The sequence below is a fragment of the Gymnogyps californianus genome, chromosome Z, assembly GCF_018139145.2.
Source record: "Gymnogyps californianus isolate 813 chromosome Z, ASM1813914v2, whole genome shotgun sequence".
Lineage (NCBI taxonomy): Eukaryota > Metazoa > Chordata > Aves > Accipitriformes > Cathartidae > Gymnogyps > Gymnogyps californianus.
In genome coordinates, this window is record NC_059500.1 from 7105268 (window position 1) to 7120094 (window position 14827).

Below are 14827 nucleotides of genomic sequence, written 5' to 3' on the forward strand. Positions count from 1 at the left end.
ACAGGTCTTAACATTGTAATGCCCATTCAGTCCTGGGCTGTAAACCACAAATAGCTCTGCCCCGATTCTGTACCCCATGTGAGTCAGCTGTTTTTGTTAAGAGAGTGAGTATTGGCATATGGGATGAAAACAAGAGAACATCAGTTGAGAGAAGTGCAAAAAAGTTCTAGCGAATTTATGATCTAATGAAAGTTACAGCTTTCCATGTGTTTTCGTCCTTGTCTGGCTCATGGCTGTTAAGAAGCAACTGCCCTGTTGTGGCGAGCTTGTTGTGAGAGTACTTCAGGTGTAGGAGACACCCAGGTGGTGTAGGAGGAAATTTGTATTGGTTTGGTCCCTCCTTAAAAAGTATGGCTGTTTGGGCTCAGTGCCCTCTCTGCTCTGGCAGTCTGCACCTGCCAGAATAGTTTGGGTGGATTTTGTTAAAGGTGAAATAGTTCAGAGTAGCTCTAAAACTGAATGTTGGGGCGTAAAAGCAGTAAGCATACATAGATTGTCTGAGCTATACAGCAGTTAGTGGTATCTATATATGTATAAATGACAAAGGTTAAGAGCCCTTCCTTAAAGATCTACCGGGGAACGTGGCTAAGAGTAATGGAACAAAATTAAGAAAAGGAAAATTTAAGTTGGATATCATGGAATCCACTCTGCTACTAGATAACTTACAGATGGTTGTCCTAAACATTCCTATATTTTTGTAATGCTTTGTGTCTAGTACTGATCCACAAGTCAAAGGGCTGGAGAGGCTGTCTTTCCTATGAGGGAAGACTGAAGGAGTTAGGTCTTTTCTCCCTGGGGAAGAGAAGGCTTGGGGGGACCTCATCACACTGTTCCAGTACTTAAAGGATGGCTACAAAGAGGACAGAGGCTCTCCTTTCATAAGGAGTCACATGGAGAAGGCAAGGGCTAATGGGTACAAGTTGCACAGGGAGGGGTTTCATCTTGATACAAGAAAGAAATTTTTTTTTTTTACAGTGAGAACAATCATTCACTGGAACAACCTCCTCAGGGGCGTGGTAGAATCCCCATCACTGGAGGTTTTCAAGACGCAACTGGACAGGGTTCTAGGTAATCTCATCTAGGCTCCCTTTTGACAAAAGGCTGTGCCAGATGATCTTTTGAGGTCCCTTCGAACCTGAGGTGTTCTGTGATTCTATGATTCTATGGGTCAGTAAGGTCTAGAAGTCCTGTGCTGGTCTTTCAGTTACAAGGTGAAATGTGCTTTGTGGTCCTTGTTGAGTACAGCTTTCAAAGCTTTGTTGCCTTCATCTCTAAAACATAGGACCTCAAGATCATCTAGCATTTTCCTGCATCTCTTGATAGCAGAGACCTCTTCAGTTTGTTGGCTGTAACTCTTGTATCTTGGTCTGCAAATTTACTTCCTTTCAGGAGACATGGCATGAAGTACTAGGTTGAAGTAACTCAACAGCTGTTTCATACTAATTCATCATACAATTGGCAAAATGACAAGGGGCTAGCACAACTAGCTTTCATCTAAACCATGTCATTGCTTATGAGGGTTGAATATAGCTATTCAGATGGGGTACACACGTTTTTGAAACAAAAGAAGCTGTTCTGCTCCAGAACCTTTCTTTTGGTGTCCCACTGCTACGTTTTCCTTGAAGAGCTGATCCTTATCGCACGTATTTTCTATTCCTGAAGTTAGGTTCTAGCCTTGGAGGAATAATTCCATTAGCCTGGCTGGACCAGGAAGGTGGACGTTTCCCAATTAATGAATCACTGGCTATAAGCTTAATCAATACAGGTGACAATGAGGGCATTTTTCTAAAATTAGTAATTCTTTATAAGTCTTTTTAAGTCTCTGTGATCAGACAGACTGACATCTGCCGTGTGAGACAGAAGTATGTATTTTTTAAAAAACAAAACAAAAACCCTTCAAACAAGCCCCAAACTTCCACATTCCCTTCAGGCTCCTTCTCTGAATAAGTTCCTCAAGATGAAATATGTCCTATTAAAAAGGACCGGCATAAGACCTGTGAATTGGGTAATTTCCTCATCAAGCCCTGCTTTGAAGAGCATGAATACTGCTTAGACATAGTGAGGGCTTTCTACACAGACATAATTTTTACTCTTAACTGAATAATTTTTCAACTTCAGGAACCATTGTTTGTTTTGGTTGTACGTTGCATCTCTTTGTTATGTCGCTTTTGAAACTTCTCAGAAGTGCTGTGTATTCCTGGTGATTAACACAAGTCCTTCCAAGCCATTCCCAGTGCATGTGAGGAGCAATCATGCCTCAGAGGAGTGTATCATCTGAAGAGTGTGTAAAGCCTTTGTAGTAGCTTTGGCTTTTATTTATATTTTTCGTTTTTATTAGTATTTTTATCTGCCAGCGCTTAAACAGGAGCTTTTTAAAAGATGCTTTTTATATATTAACTACTGTTATGTGGTGGTGGTGGAGTTAAGCACCATGCAGTTGGTTCATTCTGCCACCTTTACCAATGGAAGTGATTATGCCTGAAGGTTACCTTTAAAAAATATTTTTGAATAGTTGTATTCGTATAATATATCAAAATTACCCAGGTTACTTTGTATGAGTGCAAAGAATGTTTATAGGTGTACGAACTAGATATTCTTCTCCTGCAAGCTATTGACAGAACTTGTATGTGTTTAGATTTCTTAAGAATTGGATGTGGAAATCAAGTTGGAGTTGAGACTCAAAGTTTTAGTCTCTTTTGGAAAATGCCAGCTTTACCAGTGCCTCTGGCAGTATGAACACTATATCTACCTTTTATAGTAAGCTTTTATGTACTTTTTTACATGTGTGTGTATATATATATCTTTAAATACCTTTCCTATTAAAGCTGTTTAAGCATTTCATTAAAATAATCCTCTTTGTCTGCCATTACTTCTGTCTCTAGAGCAGAATATGGTTTGTGTTTAAACAATTTTTTTTAACACAATTGGACAGGAAATAATGCTATGTGTAGTTGTAACTGGAGGAATTTGGAGTGCATGCAACGCCCTAGTTTCCACCCAATTTTAACATGAGACATTATTCTGTACAGTGTTGTGTGGATTTCTGCAGGACCTCCAGTTATTTGCAACAGAACTCCTCAAGCAGTTACACGGGCTTTATTATAGTCCAAAATATTTAATTTTGTAGTTAAGGTCAAACTAATTACTATGACATTAATAAAATGGTTGTGTGATTATAGTTAAGGTACAACATTTGGGAAGTATTGCAGAGAGACAGAACGCTGTCACCATGCGTTATGTTGTCTAATGGGTTCGCTGATCAACAACAAAAGTGTGAAGTCAAGGGTAAGAGTTCTTAAACTGCATTTCCTTCGAAAACAGTGTTAAACAAACCAGGCTTCCTAGGTGGGAAAGAAGTCACAGCCAGTACAGCTGTTCAGGAGAGGTTACCAGCACAGACAAACCAAGCCAAACTAGCTTTACATTTTCACTGAGTGGTAAGAGACTGGATTATAACTCTGATGCTGCTTATATTTGCCACATCACCTCTAACAGTAAAGCACTCCTTGAGGATTATAAAACACTGGCTCACTTTGGATGTGGAGGGAAGACTGCCACCTGCTGAATCAGTAACGTTAGTTCTGTGTCGTGTTTTCCTTAGTGCAAATTGGAAAATCTTTTAGATCATTTTAAGGGTACTTTTTAACACTTTTTTTTTTGTCATACATTTTTGACCATAAAATAATGCACGTCTCCGTGGTGGAGTGATACAAAATACGTTGCTAATGAAATTGTATTCAGAGTCTAAAAAAAAAAAAAAAAAAAAAAATTCTAAAATATTCTTTCCTAGAATAAGAAAAGCTTATTTTAAGTATCAGCTGTATTAATAAGTGTAATAAATTAAGTAATATGGCCATCCAGGTTGATGATGATAAAGCCTTTCATAACCACAAAATCTTTTCTTCTTTCTCTTTTTGCTATCTGCATGAATTATGTAATGCTTTCTAGTCACAGCGATCACAAAGATGCACACCTCTGTTTTTATTCTTTTGTTTTAGATAAGATGGGAAAAAAACATCACACTGGGGGAGCCCCCAGGATTCTTGCATTCCTGGTGGTGGTAAGTGTCAATTTTCTTTTCCTCTGATTTTTAGAATATGTCAATTGCAAGTTCCAGCAGCAGGAGGCAAGAAATTCAGGTGAACGTTGTGAAAGGAATGTGAAGATGAGGATCAAGAACCATTTTCTTGTTAAGGAATGAAAGAACAGAAAATTAGATATAGAAAAAGATACAGGTATTAGATGCAGGAGAAGAAATGTTGCATAGTGTGTTGATAAGAAAGCATCTTTGAAAAAAGGTGGCCTGCATTTCTTTCTTCACCACCTTCCAGTAAATTGTGGATTTATCCCTAAATAATTGCATTTGAAAAAAACAGTATATACAGAGACTCTGCATATAGATGTGGTCTTCCTCAGTCTACTGTCCACATTCTAGTCACGGGAATAGCATATGAAAGTAATTAGCTGAGCCCAAGCTACCAGCCTCTTTGAGAGGCAGAGAGCGTTAGCGTGGGCTTGGTGCTGCAGTGTCTGCATTTGCACAGTTTCTCTGAGCTCAGAAGATGGGTTGACACTGGGTTGACTTGTGATTTTTTATGCATGATACCATTTGCTTATATATACTGGTGTGCAGAGAGACATTTGTGTATCTAGAATTCCCAAGGAGAAAAGAGTGCTCATAGTCACTGCTATTTAGCCATGGTATTTATTAGTTGTCACATGATTTGAATATATCCAATATGCCTGTGTTTGAAAGAATGCAAAATTACAGAGAATACGTCCAGCTGTCAGGAGTACAAGAATTTACAAGTTTTAAAGTGGCTTGATTTGAACCCAGGTGATTTGTACAGCTGCATGGGAGGTGGCATATTCTTCATTGACCTTGCATAGCTTTTAGCTATGTGATGGAAGCCTGGCAAGAAGAACGTTTCCCTTGTATCTCTGATGTCTGCATTATCCTTAATTTTGATTGTCTGCAGCAGAGTGCTCTAATTTTCCACAATTCCTTATTATGGTACTGGACTAAGTTACAGAGGATTAAGTCTAAAACAATAAAGAAACACTATGAAACTCTAACAAATTTTATTCTTTTAATTGTTCTAGCATACACATAATGTCATTCCAGAAGCTTTGTGTTAGAGCTGATTTGTGTATAACTCTATTTGAAGGGGGCTGAGGGGAAGACCGATGGGAGTACCATAATTTCTTTTCACTCTCTGTAACTCAAGAACATACCCATCTTTTTCCTACTCTTGTGCATACACCTGTTTCTCTGGGAACTTTTGTTTAAAGCACAGTATTGGACCTTGGAAGAACTCCCAGCTTTCTCTCCATTTTCTTGCCTTTTCATGTTATTATGAATCCGTCCCTTCCTGTGCTTTGTGGAAGTTAATTGCAGCAGTTGCCAGAGGGATGAGGTTAAATGCAGAGCTTCAGTAATACACTTTATACCCTTAAACCTTGTATATTAGACTAGCTTCTTGGTCTATACTACAGTGGTATTACAGGAATACAGCACTGCTTGCCTCAGAGAATCAGATAGCAGGATTTGATTCCTCTTAGATGTCTTACAAAGCTAAATTCTTTCATAGAAGTAAGTGTTTTCATCCCTTGGCAAGGAAGTGATATGTCTGTTTCTATATATGAACATGCATGCGTGGTGTCCGTACACCATAAAATCTACACGAGTATTACAATGATTTTCTTACCATCTCTGTAACTTCTTAACTTGCAGTGTATTTTGGGATCTCTACTGTGCAGCTCCAGAAAGACGAGAAACATGTGAACATTCAAGTGAAGCAAAAGCCTTTCATGACTATGTAAGTTTTGTGTGTCTTTACCACGCTTTCATTAATTGTATGTATAAATGAGATAGAGAAGTATTTCTGCACTACAGTGGCTCAAAAATGCAAGTGTTGGTCATATATAAGCAACTTTCAGTTTTCTGGGGATGCCTTAGAATTAGGACTTCCTAATTCTTTGGTTACCCAGCACCATATGGATAACTCCTGGAAGCCATCTCAGAGATCAAAGTGCTGTCCCACACGTTAATGCAGAATGAAGAATGTCCTTCTGTCCCCCCTGCCATGGACACATCAGGCTGATCACAAAGGCGCAGGGCAAATGGAAGCAGAGATATGTCCTGTCCAAATATCCATACTCTGTCGGTGCTGAAGAAAAGGCTCTTCAGTAGATGGAATTGGTTCCCTGGCTTCTGTCAGGACCGTACTGACTTAAAGTGTGGTTGTTCTTCAGATATTTTTGTATCCTGAAGTAGGTATTTTTCATCAGCATAATAAACACTTAAGCATCATAGAATAAGTTAAATGCAAAATCGTCTGGTCCAAGAGAATGGGAGGAATAAAGGGCAAAAGTATTATGCCAGTTTTGATGCCCTTAAGACTTAGTTCAAAACGCAGTGGTGTTTTGCATGCAAGGACTAATAATAATAATAATAATAAAAAAAAAAAATTCTAGAAACTAGGGACCAAAACATTGCAACAGTCCGTTTTCTCCATTCTCATAATGTAAATGGAGCTCTCCAGAAATGTGGAACTGCTTTCCAGAGTTAGGATGGAATTTGAGTTCCTTCAGCTATGTCAGCTCCTCTCCATTTGGTGATTTCATTTTTACTGACTAAATCCTTAGGAGGCTGACCACTCTGCGTTTATCGTTCCTTTGGGCCATTGATGTATTCTAAAGAGGGAGTATAAGTCTCTCACGATACAACTCTGAAACCTCTTTCCTTGAGTGTTTTCCAGGTCTGTCTTAGAAATACTGTCTCGTTACTGCAGAAAAGTATTTCTACAGATAGAATTAAAATTAGACTGCCACAGTCCAATGTCTTACAAACACAAATGTGGAAAAATGGAAATGAATCAGCTAAGTGACCATTTTCCATTTTCTGTTGTCATAACCTGATAATGGCTTGGTGTCCTACAGTATGTGAGCTAATGGTGATCTTGCCTTATTTGTAGTTAACAATGACTTACCTTGTACGTGCACCATCAACACAGTTAGAACTGTTCAGCGTATTTTACTTACAGACCAGTGCCACTTTAACACCCTGTTCTTGGTGGTTAGATTATGAGGCTAACTGATAAAGGAGCTTGAACAATTTTGCACAGTCATGTCCGGGCTACATTGATCACCAGTCATAATTAATGGAAAAAAAGTGTCAGAGAGAGGAACAAAGTTGTAAGGAAGTTTTCCACCCACAGAGGTGTTAAGATCAATCAACTTGGTAAAGCATATTCCTCAAATTAAAAGTGAAGTAACTCTTGTAAGTACAATTGCTGCAATCTTTTTTACCCGTTCTGTTTTAAATAGGCAATTGTTGGAAAAATGCAATATTTAGCTGTTGTTTTGAATCCTTGTTATTAGAGCAAGGTTTAATTCCCCACTGAAGGAGAAATCGTTTTACAGGGAATGACGTTAGTGAATTAAATTTGTGGAGATTAGAATCCACAGTACAACAGTTAACTTCAGTGGGGGACATTGTGCTCTCAAAATATAATGTGTATAACAGAAGCCAAAAATCTGAAACTTGTAAATGTTGTGAAATAATTTTGAAACAAAATGATCAGCGAGAAGAAATTTTTAATGAAAAAGTACTTGGAAATCTAAAAAGGAATGGAGTGCACAATTCTTTAAACTCATAAGAGTTTCATTGATCAGTAAGTTCACTACTGAATCTAAATTTTGAGGTATACTAAAAATTTGAGTAGGTGAATCAAAATAATGTCAGATTAAAAAATACTGTCTTACCATCACCATTCTAGCATTTCTAACTTCTACAGGTCTTGGAATATTACATGGCCTTATTGCTCAGTTCTGTCTGCATTATGATCTGTATTGTCATAATTAAAAAAACTCAAAGGAGTTCTGTGTGTGATACAATTTGTGATTGTCTGAATGTTTAAGTTACTATATAAAGTCATGTTTGATGAAAAATAAAATCATGGTATGCTTCTGTATGCACATCAATCTGTGTTAAGACAGGATAAATGTTTATTTTAGAAATAAATTCATTTATTTTAGAAATTAATTCACCAGGTATTTCTAAAACCCGTTCTCTCTTAATCTTTTAAGGTGATGTGAAAAGCTAGCTTTTGCATTATTTTTGTCACAGTTGAGATAAACTCGTCTAATATCTAGCAAGACTCATGGTGTTCCTTAGCATCATGTGCTTTTTGCTTAGTAAGACAGTCTGCATCATAAGTGCATACTTTTGAAATCTTACATGTATTTAATATTTCATGAGTGTATTGTATGCTCATATTAAAGAACATGACAAATAGTTATAAAATACGGCCAAGCATATTTCACAGCAGAGGAAGATGAACATTTATTAAGTGCATTCCTGACCCATGTAGCGTTTTGCCATTGACTCCAGAGGGGTCAAAATTCCATCATTGGTGAAAACCATCAGAAAGCTGGTTGCTGGATTCTGGCTTCTCCATCAAGCTGAGGGGTCTGGTAAATCAAAACCCTGCTGTCATGTTGCAGGTCAAGTAATAGAGCATTTGTAGCTGTACTGTCATATCTGAAAACTGTAGTTGTAAGTACAAAAAGCACAGAAGGCTTGTTTATTAATTCATACTAGCAATTCAGAATTTTTTATTAGGTATACTTGACCTAAGAAAAATCATTCTTGCTGAAGGTGCAAGTGGTCTGGTTACACCAGCCATGTCATCATTAACACTAAGTAGGCTGTATTAGCTAAACCAGTATCTTGTCTGTCTTTGCTTTTGTGGGGAGAGAAAGGGTGAAGAATATCTGATGGAGGAGGAAAGCACTTGCAGATGATTTAATGATTTGTGAAATATTGCTGCCTCAGTCAACATAGTTGTGAGTCAGTCTGGAACATACACAGATTGACTCATAAAATGAATAGATACAGAGAGATTTGGGGGTTTTAAGTTTACTTTAAGTTTTACAGTATCTTAACTGCAGTTGTAAAAATAGTGCCATTTGATTTCCCTCCCCCCCTTCTCGGACAATGCTTTTTTGAGAGATGAGGTTTGTTTCATTATTTACTTTGCCATAAGATTTCAGGATGTGCTTTGCTTGTCATTGAATACAATTAAATAACTGCAGCTGGGCTTTGTACGTCTGCAGTATACCTGGGTGAGAAGACTAGCAGGATCCTTCTTGGACTCGGTCTGTAGTGCTGTCCTGATAGAGAGTGCCTATGGAGTATCCTCTAATATCAACTCGGCCTAATCAAGCAAACTGAGTCTTAACCTGTGTGTGCCTATCAGTGTGTGCTGCTGAGTCTGTTCTTGACTATTTGTGTAAAACAACAGTAAAACCAAATTCTTTTAGGTAACTATTATTTGAATTTTCTGATATATATGTGTGTACAGGTTTCTTTATATAGTAGCATCCCTGTTCTGCAGAGAAACGGTTTGGAAGTACTGTTTCATTGTGTTCGGATTGTACTAGTACAACTTCTGATTTTTATCACGCTAGTGAAAGGAGAAGAATCTTTCATGTCTGACAGCAGGAACATGAAGTGACTCTCAAGGTGGAGGCTGTAACTGCTTGCACTACTAACAATGCTCATCTTAGTAAAAATCCAATAAATAGAAAAGCAAAGCCCTATTCTGGCTTTTAAAAGAAGATTTTCTATGCTCATCCTGAGGTTAAGTATTTGCAGCTCCTCCGTACTATCTAAAATGGATTCTATTTTTATTTTCTATTGAGATTTGCAATTGGAAATGTTTTCTTCTGAGTGAACAAGGTTCTGAACTCATTAGCTGCATTTAAATAATATATTTTAGGCTTCAAAAGACAGATACATGTCATGAAAGTGCGTGTGTTGGATCAGGGAGATAGGTTCTGGCCTTGAAGTTTTAATGTAAATGATGTACAATTAGAAATTGTTTACATTTCAGGTAACTCAGGAAAGAAAACTGGTGCTTGCTCACCTAGCCTATTAGTATTGCAGGCGTTTTGGTAGGAGTAGCTTATTTGAAGCAGAGAAGCCCCCAAGTTTCTTTTCCAGGTACCTATTACTTTTCCTGGAGGAAAACTTCTCTGTGCTTTGAAGTCTTGTGAAAAATCATTTACATGGATGCTCTGAGACAAAATTTAGTCTTCACTGTAGAATGGGTTTTTCTTTCTTCGGTGTCCTAAGGAGATCTCTTCATCTCTCTAGTTAAGATCTCGTTTCTCTGCATTTTGAACTGAGATCTTGTGTTGAGAGAAGCGAGTTCCAATGTGCATCTTGTTCCTGCCTTCTTTCCACTTCTTTACAAGCCGAAAATGTACTGGATCAAAAGAGGAAATAAAACATAAACCTTGTGATTCCTCGGAGAAGAATGGATTTTTAGCAGCACCCCTACCAATGAACTTCTGACTGCCACAGGGGACCATTCTCCTCTTCCTCAGGCCTGGCCATTCATCTTTGGAGCCCGGGTTTGGAGGCGTGGTATCTGAAAAGTCCTTTCTTTACAGTCCAGAAGTTCTTGTGCCTCTCTCACCCTACTTACAATGGAAGTTCTTCCATGTGGTGTTGGTGCAAAGAGGGATCTATTAATTCTCACAAGTAGCTGTAGTAAAATCTTGATTATTTTCCAGGTAAGGTTTTACTAGTGTCTTCTCCACAGCTCTTGGAAAGATCACTTTTGGTATGAGTGGGGATCTCTTGTTTGTTTTTATGGCTCCCAAAAGAATGCCAGGATAAGAAAAAAGACACATTCATTGCCCCAGAGACTGTACAGTCTCATAAGTTGGTATCACACTTCCACCTGACTTGTTAGCATGTTTTAATAGTGAGCTGTAGGGCAGTGGGCTTAGCTTTACATGACGGTTGTAGGGTATATTAAAGACTGTGCTATAATCAGTTCTGTCCAGATTATTCCTTTTAAAGGTCATAGTGATATAAATCAAATTTTTCTAGAAGGTATTTGACATAGTGTTTGGACATTTGAGATGGCTGATGAATCTCTTTGAGTCCTTCATAAGAACAAGTTGGGTCTCTGCATTTATTGCTATATTTTATGGGAAAAAAAATTACCACTTTCTCCTCTGGACCCATCGTCCTTCAGCAGAACTAAGTGGCACTTGCCTGCCCTAAATGCCCCAAACCCCCTAATTTGTCATTAGCAGTACTCAGAATTTGAGGGGTTATGAATATTTTTACATGCTTTTTGGACTGAAGATTATCCTGAAAGGCCTGTGAGAAGATATTCTCTGAAGGCATCATTAAATGTTTGTTGGAAGTGACCATAAATCTCAAGCCTTATGTTCCCATAGCACAGTGAAACTGTATTCTGCAATGAGGACTGCTTTATTTTAGTTTCATTAAACTACATTTTTTTATTTCTAAAACCCACACAGAACTGTCTTTTACGTGCAGATTTTTGTTGATCTAAACACATAGAAGCTTATTCTGTTTCAGGATAATTTTTGAAAACGTATTTTCTTGTTGTATTCCCCAGGTGGTCTGAGTTCATGCTTAACAGCAGTCACAGTTTTTTCCAGGCAGTCTTATCACAGGACCTCCTTCTCTGCCTTTTGTGTATCAGGGATGGAAGAACTTGTTTCAGCTGTTCACTTTCTTGCCTTCCCTAGCTCTTGCTACTGTGATCTTCTGCAGGTAGCCTAGCTAGGGCAGCTTGTGCTTCTAGGTCCTCCTAGGTTTCCTGCTGAAAATTGAATTTTAGATCTGGTTTCCAGCTGTCTGTTTCCATGGAGAATTCATGTTAACTCCTTCTGCTTAAAACAAAAATCAAAACAAAAGCTCCTCATCATCCCCGCAAGAGATGACAAGTACCGGCGGTGGGGGGTGGGGAATCGGAGATAATCTACAAAATGCTGAATTCACTGTCACTCATGGGACAAATCCCAAATTGTATTGCCATGGGATCATGAAATGTATGGGTCTGTGAATGAGGTCAACAGATTTCAGATATCTGAGGACTTGGTAGCCTTCCTGCAAACTCAGGAGAACCTCTCTCCATTGCTTTCTTCTCTGTTTTTGAGGTTCTCCATGGTCCCATGGGCTGTCGTTAAAAGCGGAGGTTCCCAGGCACAATTTTGTAGGTCTGATTTCCTTTGACTGAGGAGTATGTATGATACCCTGCGTAGTTTGTGCTTGGCCTGCTTTGCTTAGTAATGATCAAGGACTGTTGAACCAAAAGCAATGCTCTGGTTTGAGTTACCTATTAATTCCTTACATGAGTTTTGCAAACTTGTGGAAGACCCTTTACATGTTTACTGGTCATCACTGTACCTGTAATTTCACCTTCAGAATATGTTCTTTAGACATGTGATTCTTCCTACTATGCAGATACTACCTGTGTCCACCTGGAGAACAGGTTATTTCTTAAAACTAGAAAAAACTTATTTTAAGTGGCCATAGCATTCTTTTCATAAGTAATATGGAAATGAAAAGCATCTCCTTCCATACAGTCATTGTTAAAACAATATCCTTTGCTTTTTGTATAAATAGCATTAATTTTTAAGTATGAATGAAATGTCTTTCTTTACTGCTCTTTTCATTCCGCAGAGGTCATGTCTCACTTCCCGCTGTTCAGGTATATGTATAGTAAAATATATTCTTAGATATGAAAGGTAGAAGGAGACTAAGGAAGTCTGGTATTTGCTTTGAAATTTCATATCTGAACACATTAACTAAATCCATATGGTTAAAGATTACACTGGTCTATTAGAAAAGTAAAATGAACAATTAATAAATCATATTTTGTGCAGAATACTCTGTTAATGTGTCTCACAAGGTGATAAGTCCTTGGCTTTCTCATATGTGCAACCAAAAAGCTGTAAATCTGAAAAAGGTGATAAGTGTTTAGAATTCTTATCTTCCTTCAGTTGTCAGTTGCGTAGGAACACTAGTGTCAAATGACATGAATATCTTCATGGGAGGACATTATTGAAAGGTTTGGAGAGGGCAGCGTGGTTCACAGTCTGAGAGTCTTGTACAAAGGTATTGGCAGAATTGTACACAGGCAAGCTTAACTTTTTCAGTCTCTTCAGATCCTTAATTTTATTGCTTAGTAGATGTTCTGTAATGCAGTTGTGTGGAAGGTATTAACTAAAAGCGTGCTCTAGCCCCTAGTCAAAGTAGGCATCACTTTCTGCAGAACTGCATTGACTTGTGTCAGGATTTCGTCCACGTATTTATAGGTGTATCTCAACATGTTGCAGTGTTATCTCCGAGACTGTGAAACTGTTTTTGTTTGCTCTTCAGAAATTTTCAAAGTTGAGAAATTGGTACTTTCCTTGGATTGTAGAGACCCCTTTTGCAGGAAAATACAGATTTACTTTATTTTTGATTCCTGCTAAGAAACCCCCCAAGAGAATTCTCATTCTCACATTTCCATGAAGAGCGAAGATGTGCTTGTTCTGCTCTTACCATCCTCCTTCATCATTCCTTTCCATAAATTATTGGATAATATGATTAGATTTGAACTACTCTGTCTCACAAATGTTAATTGTAAGCTCTGATACAGAAATGTGTTGTTTCTTACAGTCCGCATAATTTATTCTCTTTATAGAGATAATTTCACAGGTAGATTTGTGCTGTGCTTCTCTTTTAATGTGAGGACTAAGCCATTTGTTTCAGAGAGAAAAAGCAACATTTCCTCCCCAAAATTTCAACACTTCTCCTTTGAGTGGAGATTTAATTTTCTCAGAATTTAGAAGTAAAATGGTTAATTAGTTTGAGTCAAGTGAAAGCCTCTGACAGTATAAGGAACCACCATCTCCCCTGAAGGCAGTTTAGCTTCTCTTTCATGGTTCCCAGAGAGAGGCAGTGGACACGTTGAAAGAGTGCCTCTTTTCTAAGAACCATTTTACGCTTCATTTTCATTGAAAACGATAGGAGATAACAGCCTTTCTAATGAGGGGAGGCTTTCTGGGAATGTTCTGTGCAAAAATTAGTATTTATTCAGAACACAGCACTAAAGAGATTTATATACACTGTATGTAAAACCGTACCAAATCTATGAAGTGGGACAAAACCTTGTTTTGCGTGGAGAAAAGGGGGAGTATGTGAAGATTCAACAAGTTAAGGGAGAAGTCAGTGGTTTAAGAGGAGATGTGGAGTGCACAGGATGAGGTAGAGGTCAAAAGACTAAGGGAAGTGGTTGGAATGCTCAGGCTGCTTTGCAGCCTTCCAGAGTAGTTTAGTTTTTAAACTATACAGATAAAATCTGGTTGTAAGTATTTTTTTTTTAATGTTGATAGACACACTGTTATATTACTAGATGCTTTAGTCCATAATAGATGTCTCCGTGGCTTCACTTCTCTGTGTTCTGAAGTCTAGGGATTTCTTTATGTAATTAAAGACACTTCTGCTCCAAAGCTATGACATATGTTATTGCCTGGAAGAAGGCTCCACTGGAAATTTTTGACCAGTTCAATGGAAATCGATACTGCTATTTTTTTTCCTGCTTGGTCATCCTGATGAACAATTGTTAACTTCAGCGGTTTCTCAGAGTGATGTTGTTAGATGTATCTTAGTGTAAAATTTCATGCAGTACCCCTGATGTATTTGGAATAGAACTGTGCTGAGTCAAATTTTAATTTTCTTTTTTTTGTTGGCTGTAATGGATTATTTATGCTACCACAGTGGAAGTTGTCTTACAGTTTAAGGTTTAAACTTTATAATTTGGAGTGAACTCAAAATTAAGGTTTCAGTGGAGAGAGGATTTTTTTTTTTACAAATGGAAGCACTTCTTATGCATATACACATTTCCTGATGTGCACTTTAACAATTTAATATATAAAAGTGTAAACCTTATGGATTTTAGATATTCCCTCGAAAGCTGTAGAAACTTTGCTTCTTTTGAATTTATTT

At 37.9% G+C, this 14827-nt stretch overlaps 1 protein-coding gene across 22 annotated transcripts in view; it reads left to right on the top strand.

Annotated features, from left to right (window-relative positions):
- Positions 1 to 14827, top strand: part of SSBP2 (single stranded DNA binding protein 2) — a 188493-nt gene that overhangs the window by 46458 nt on the left and 127208 nt on the right. For 20 of the 22 annotated variants that reach the window (XM_050912629.1, XM_050912642.1, XM_050912634.1 and 17 more), the window contains exons 3-4: positions 3999 to 4060; positions 5735 to 5819. The exons of the other annotated variants lie outside the window; for them this stretch is intronic. In XM_050912629.1, the coding sequence (XP_050768586.1) occupies positions 3999 to 4060; positions 5735 to 5819 (147 nt within the window). The remainder of the gene's footprint in view (positions 1 to 3998; positions 4061 to 5734; positions 5820 to 14827) is intronic. 22 annotated transcript variants of the gene reach the window in all.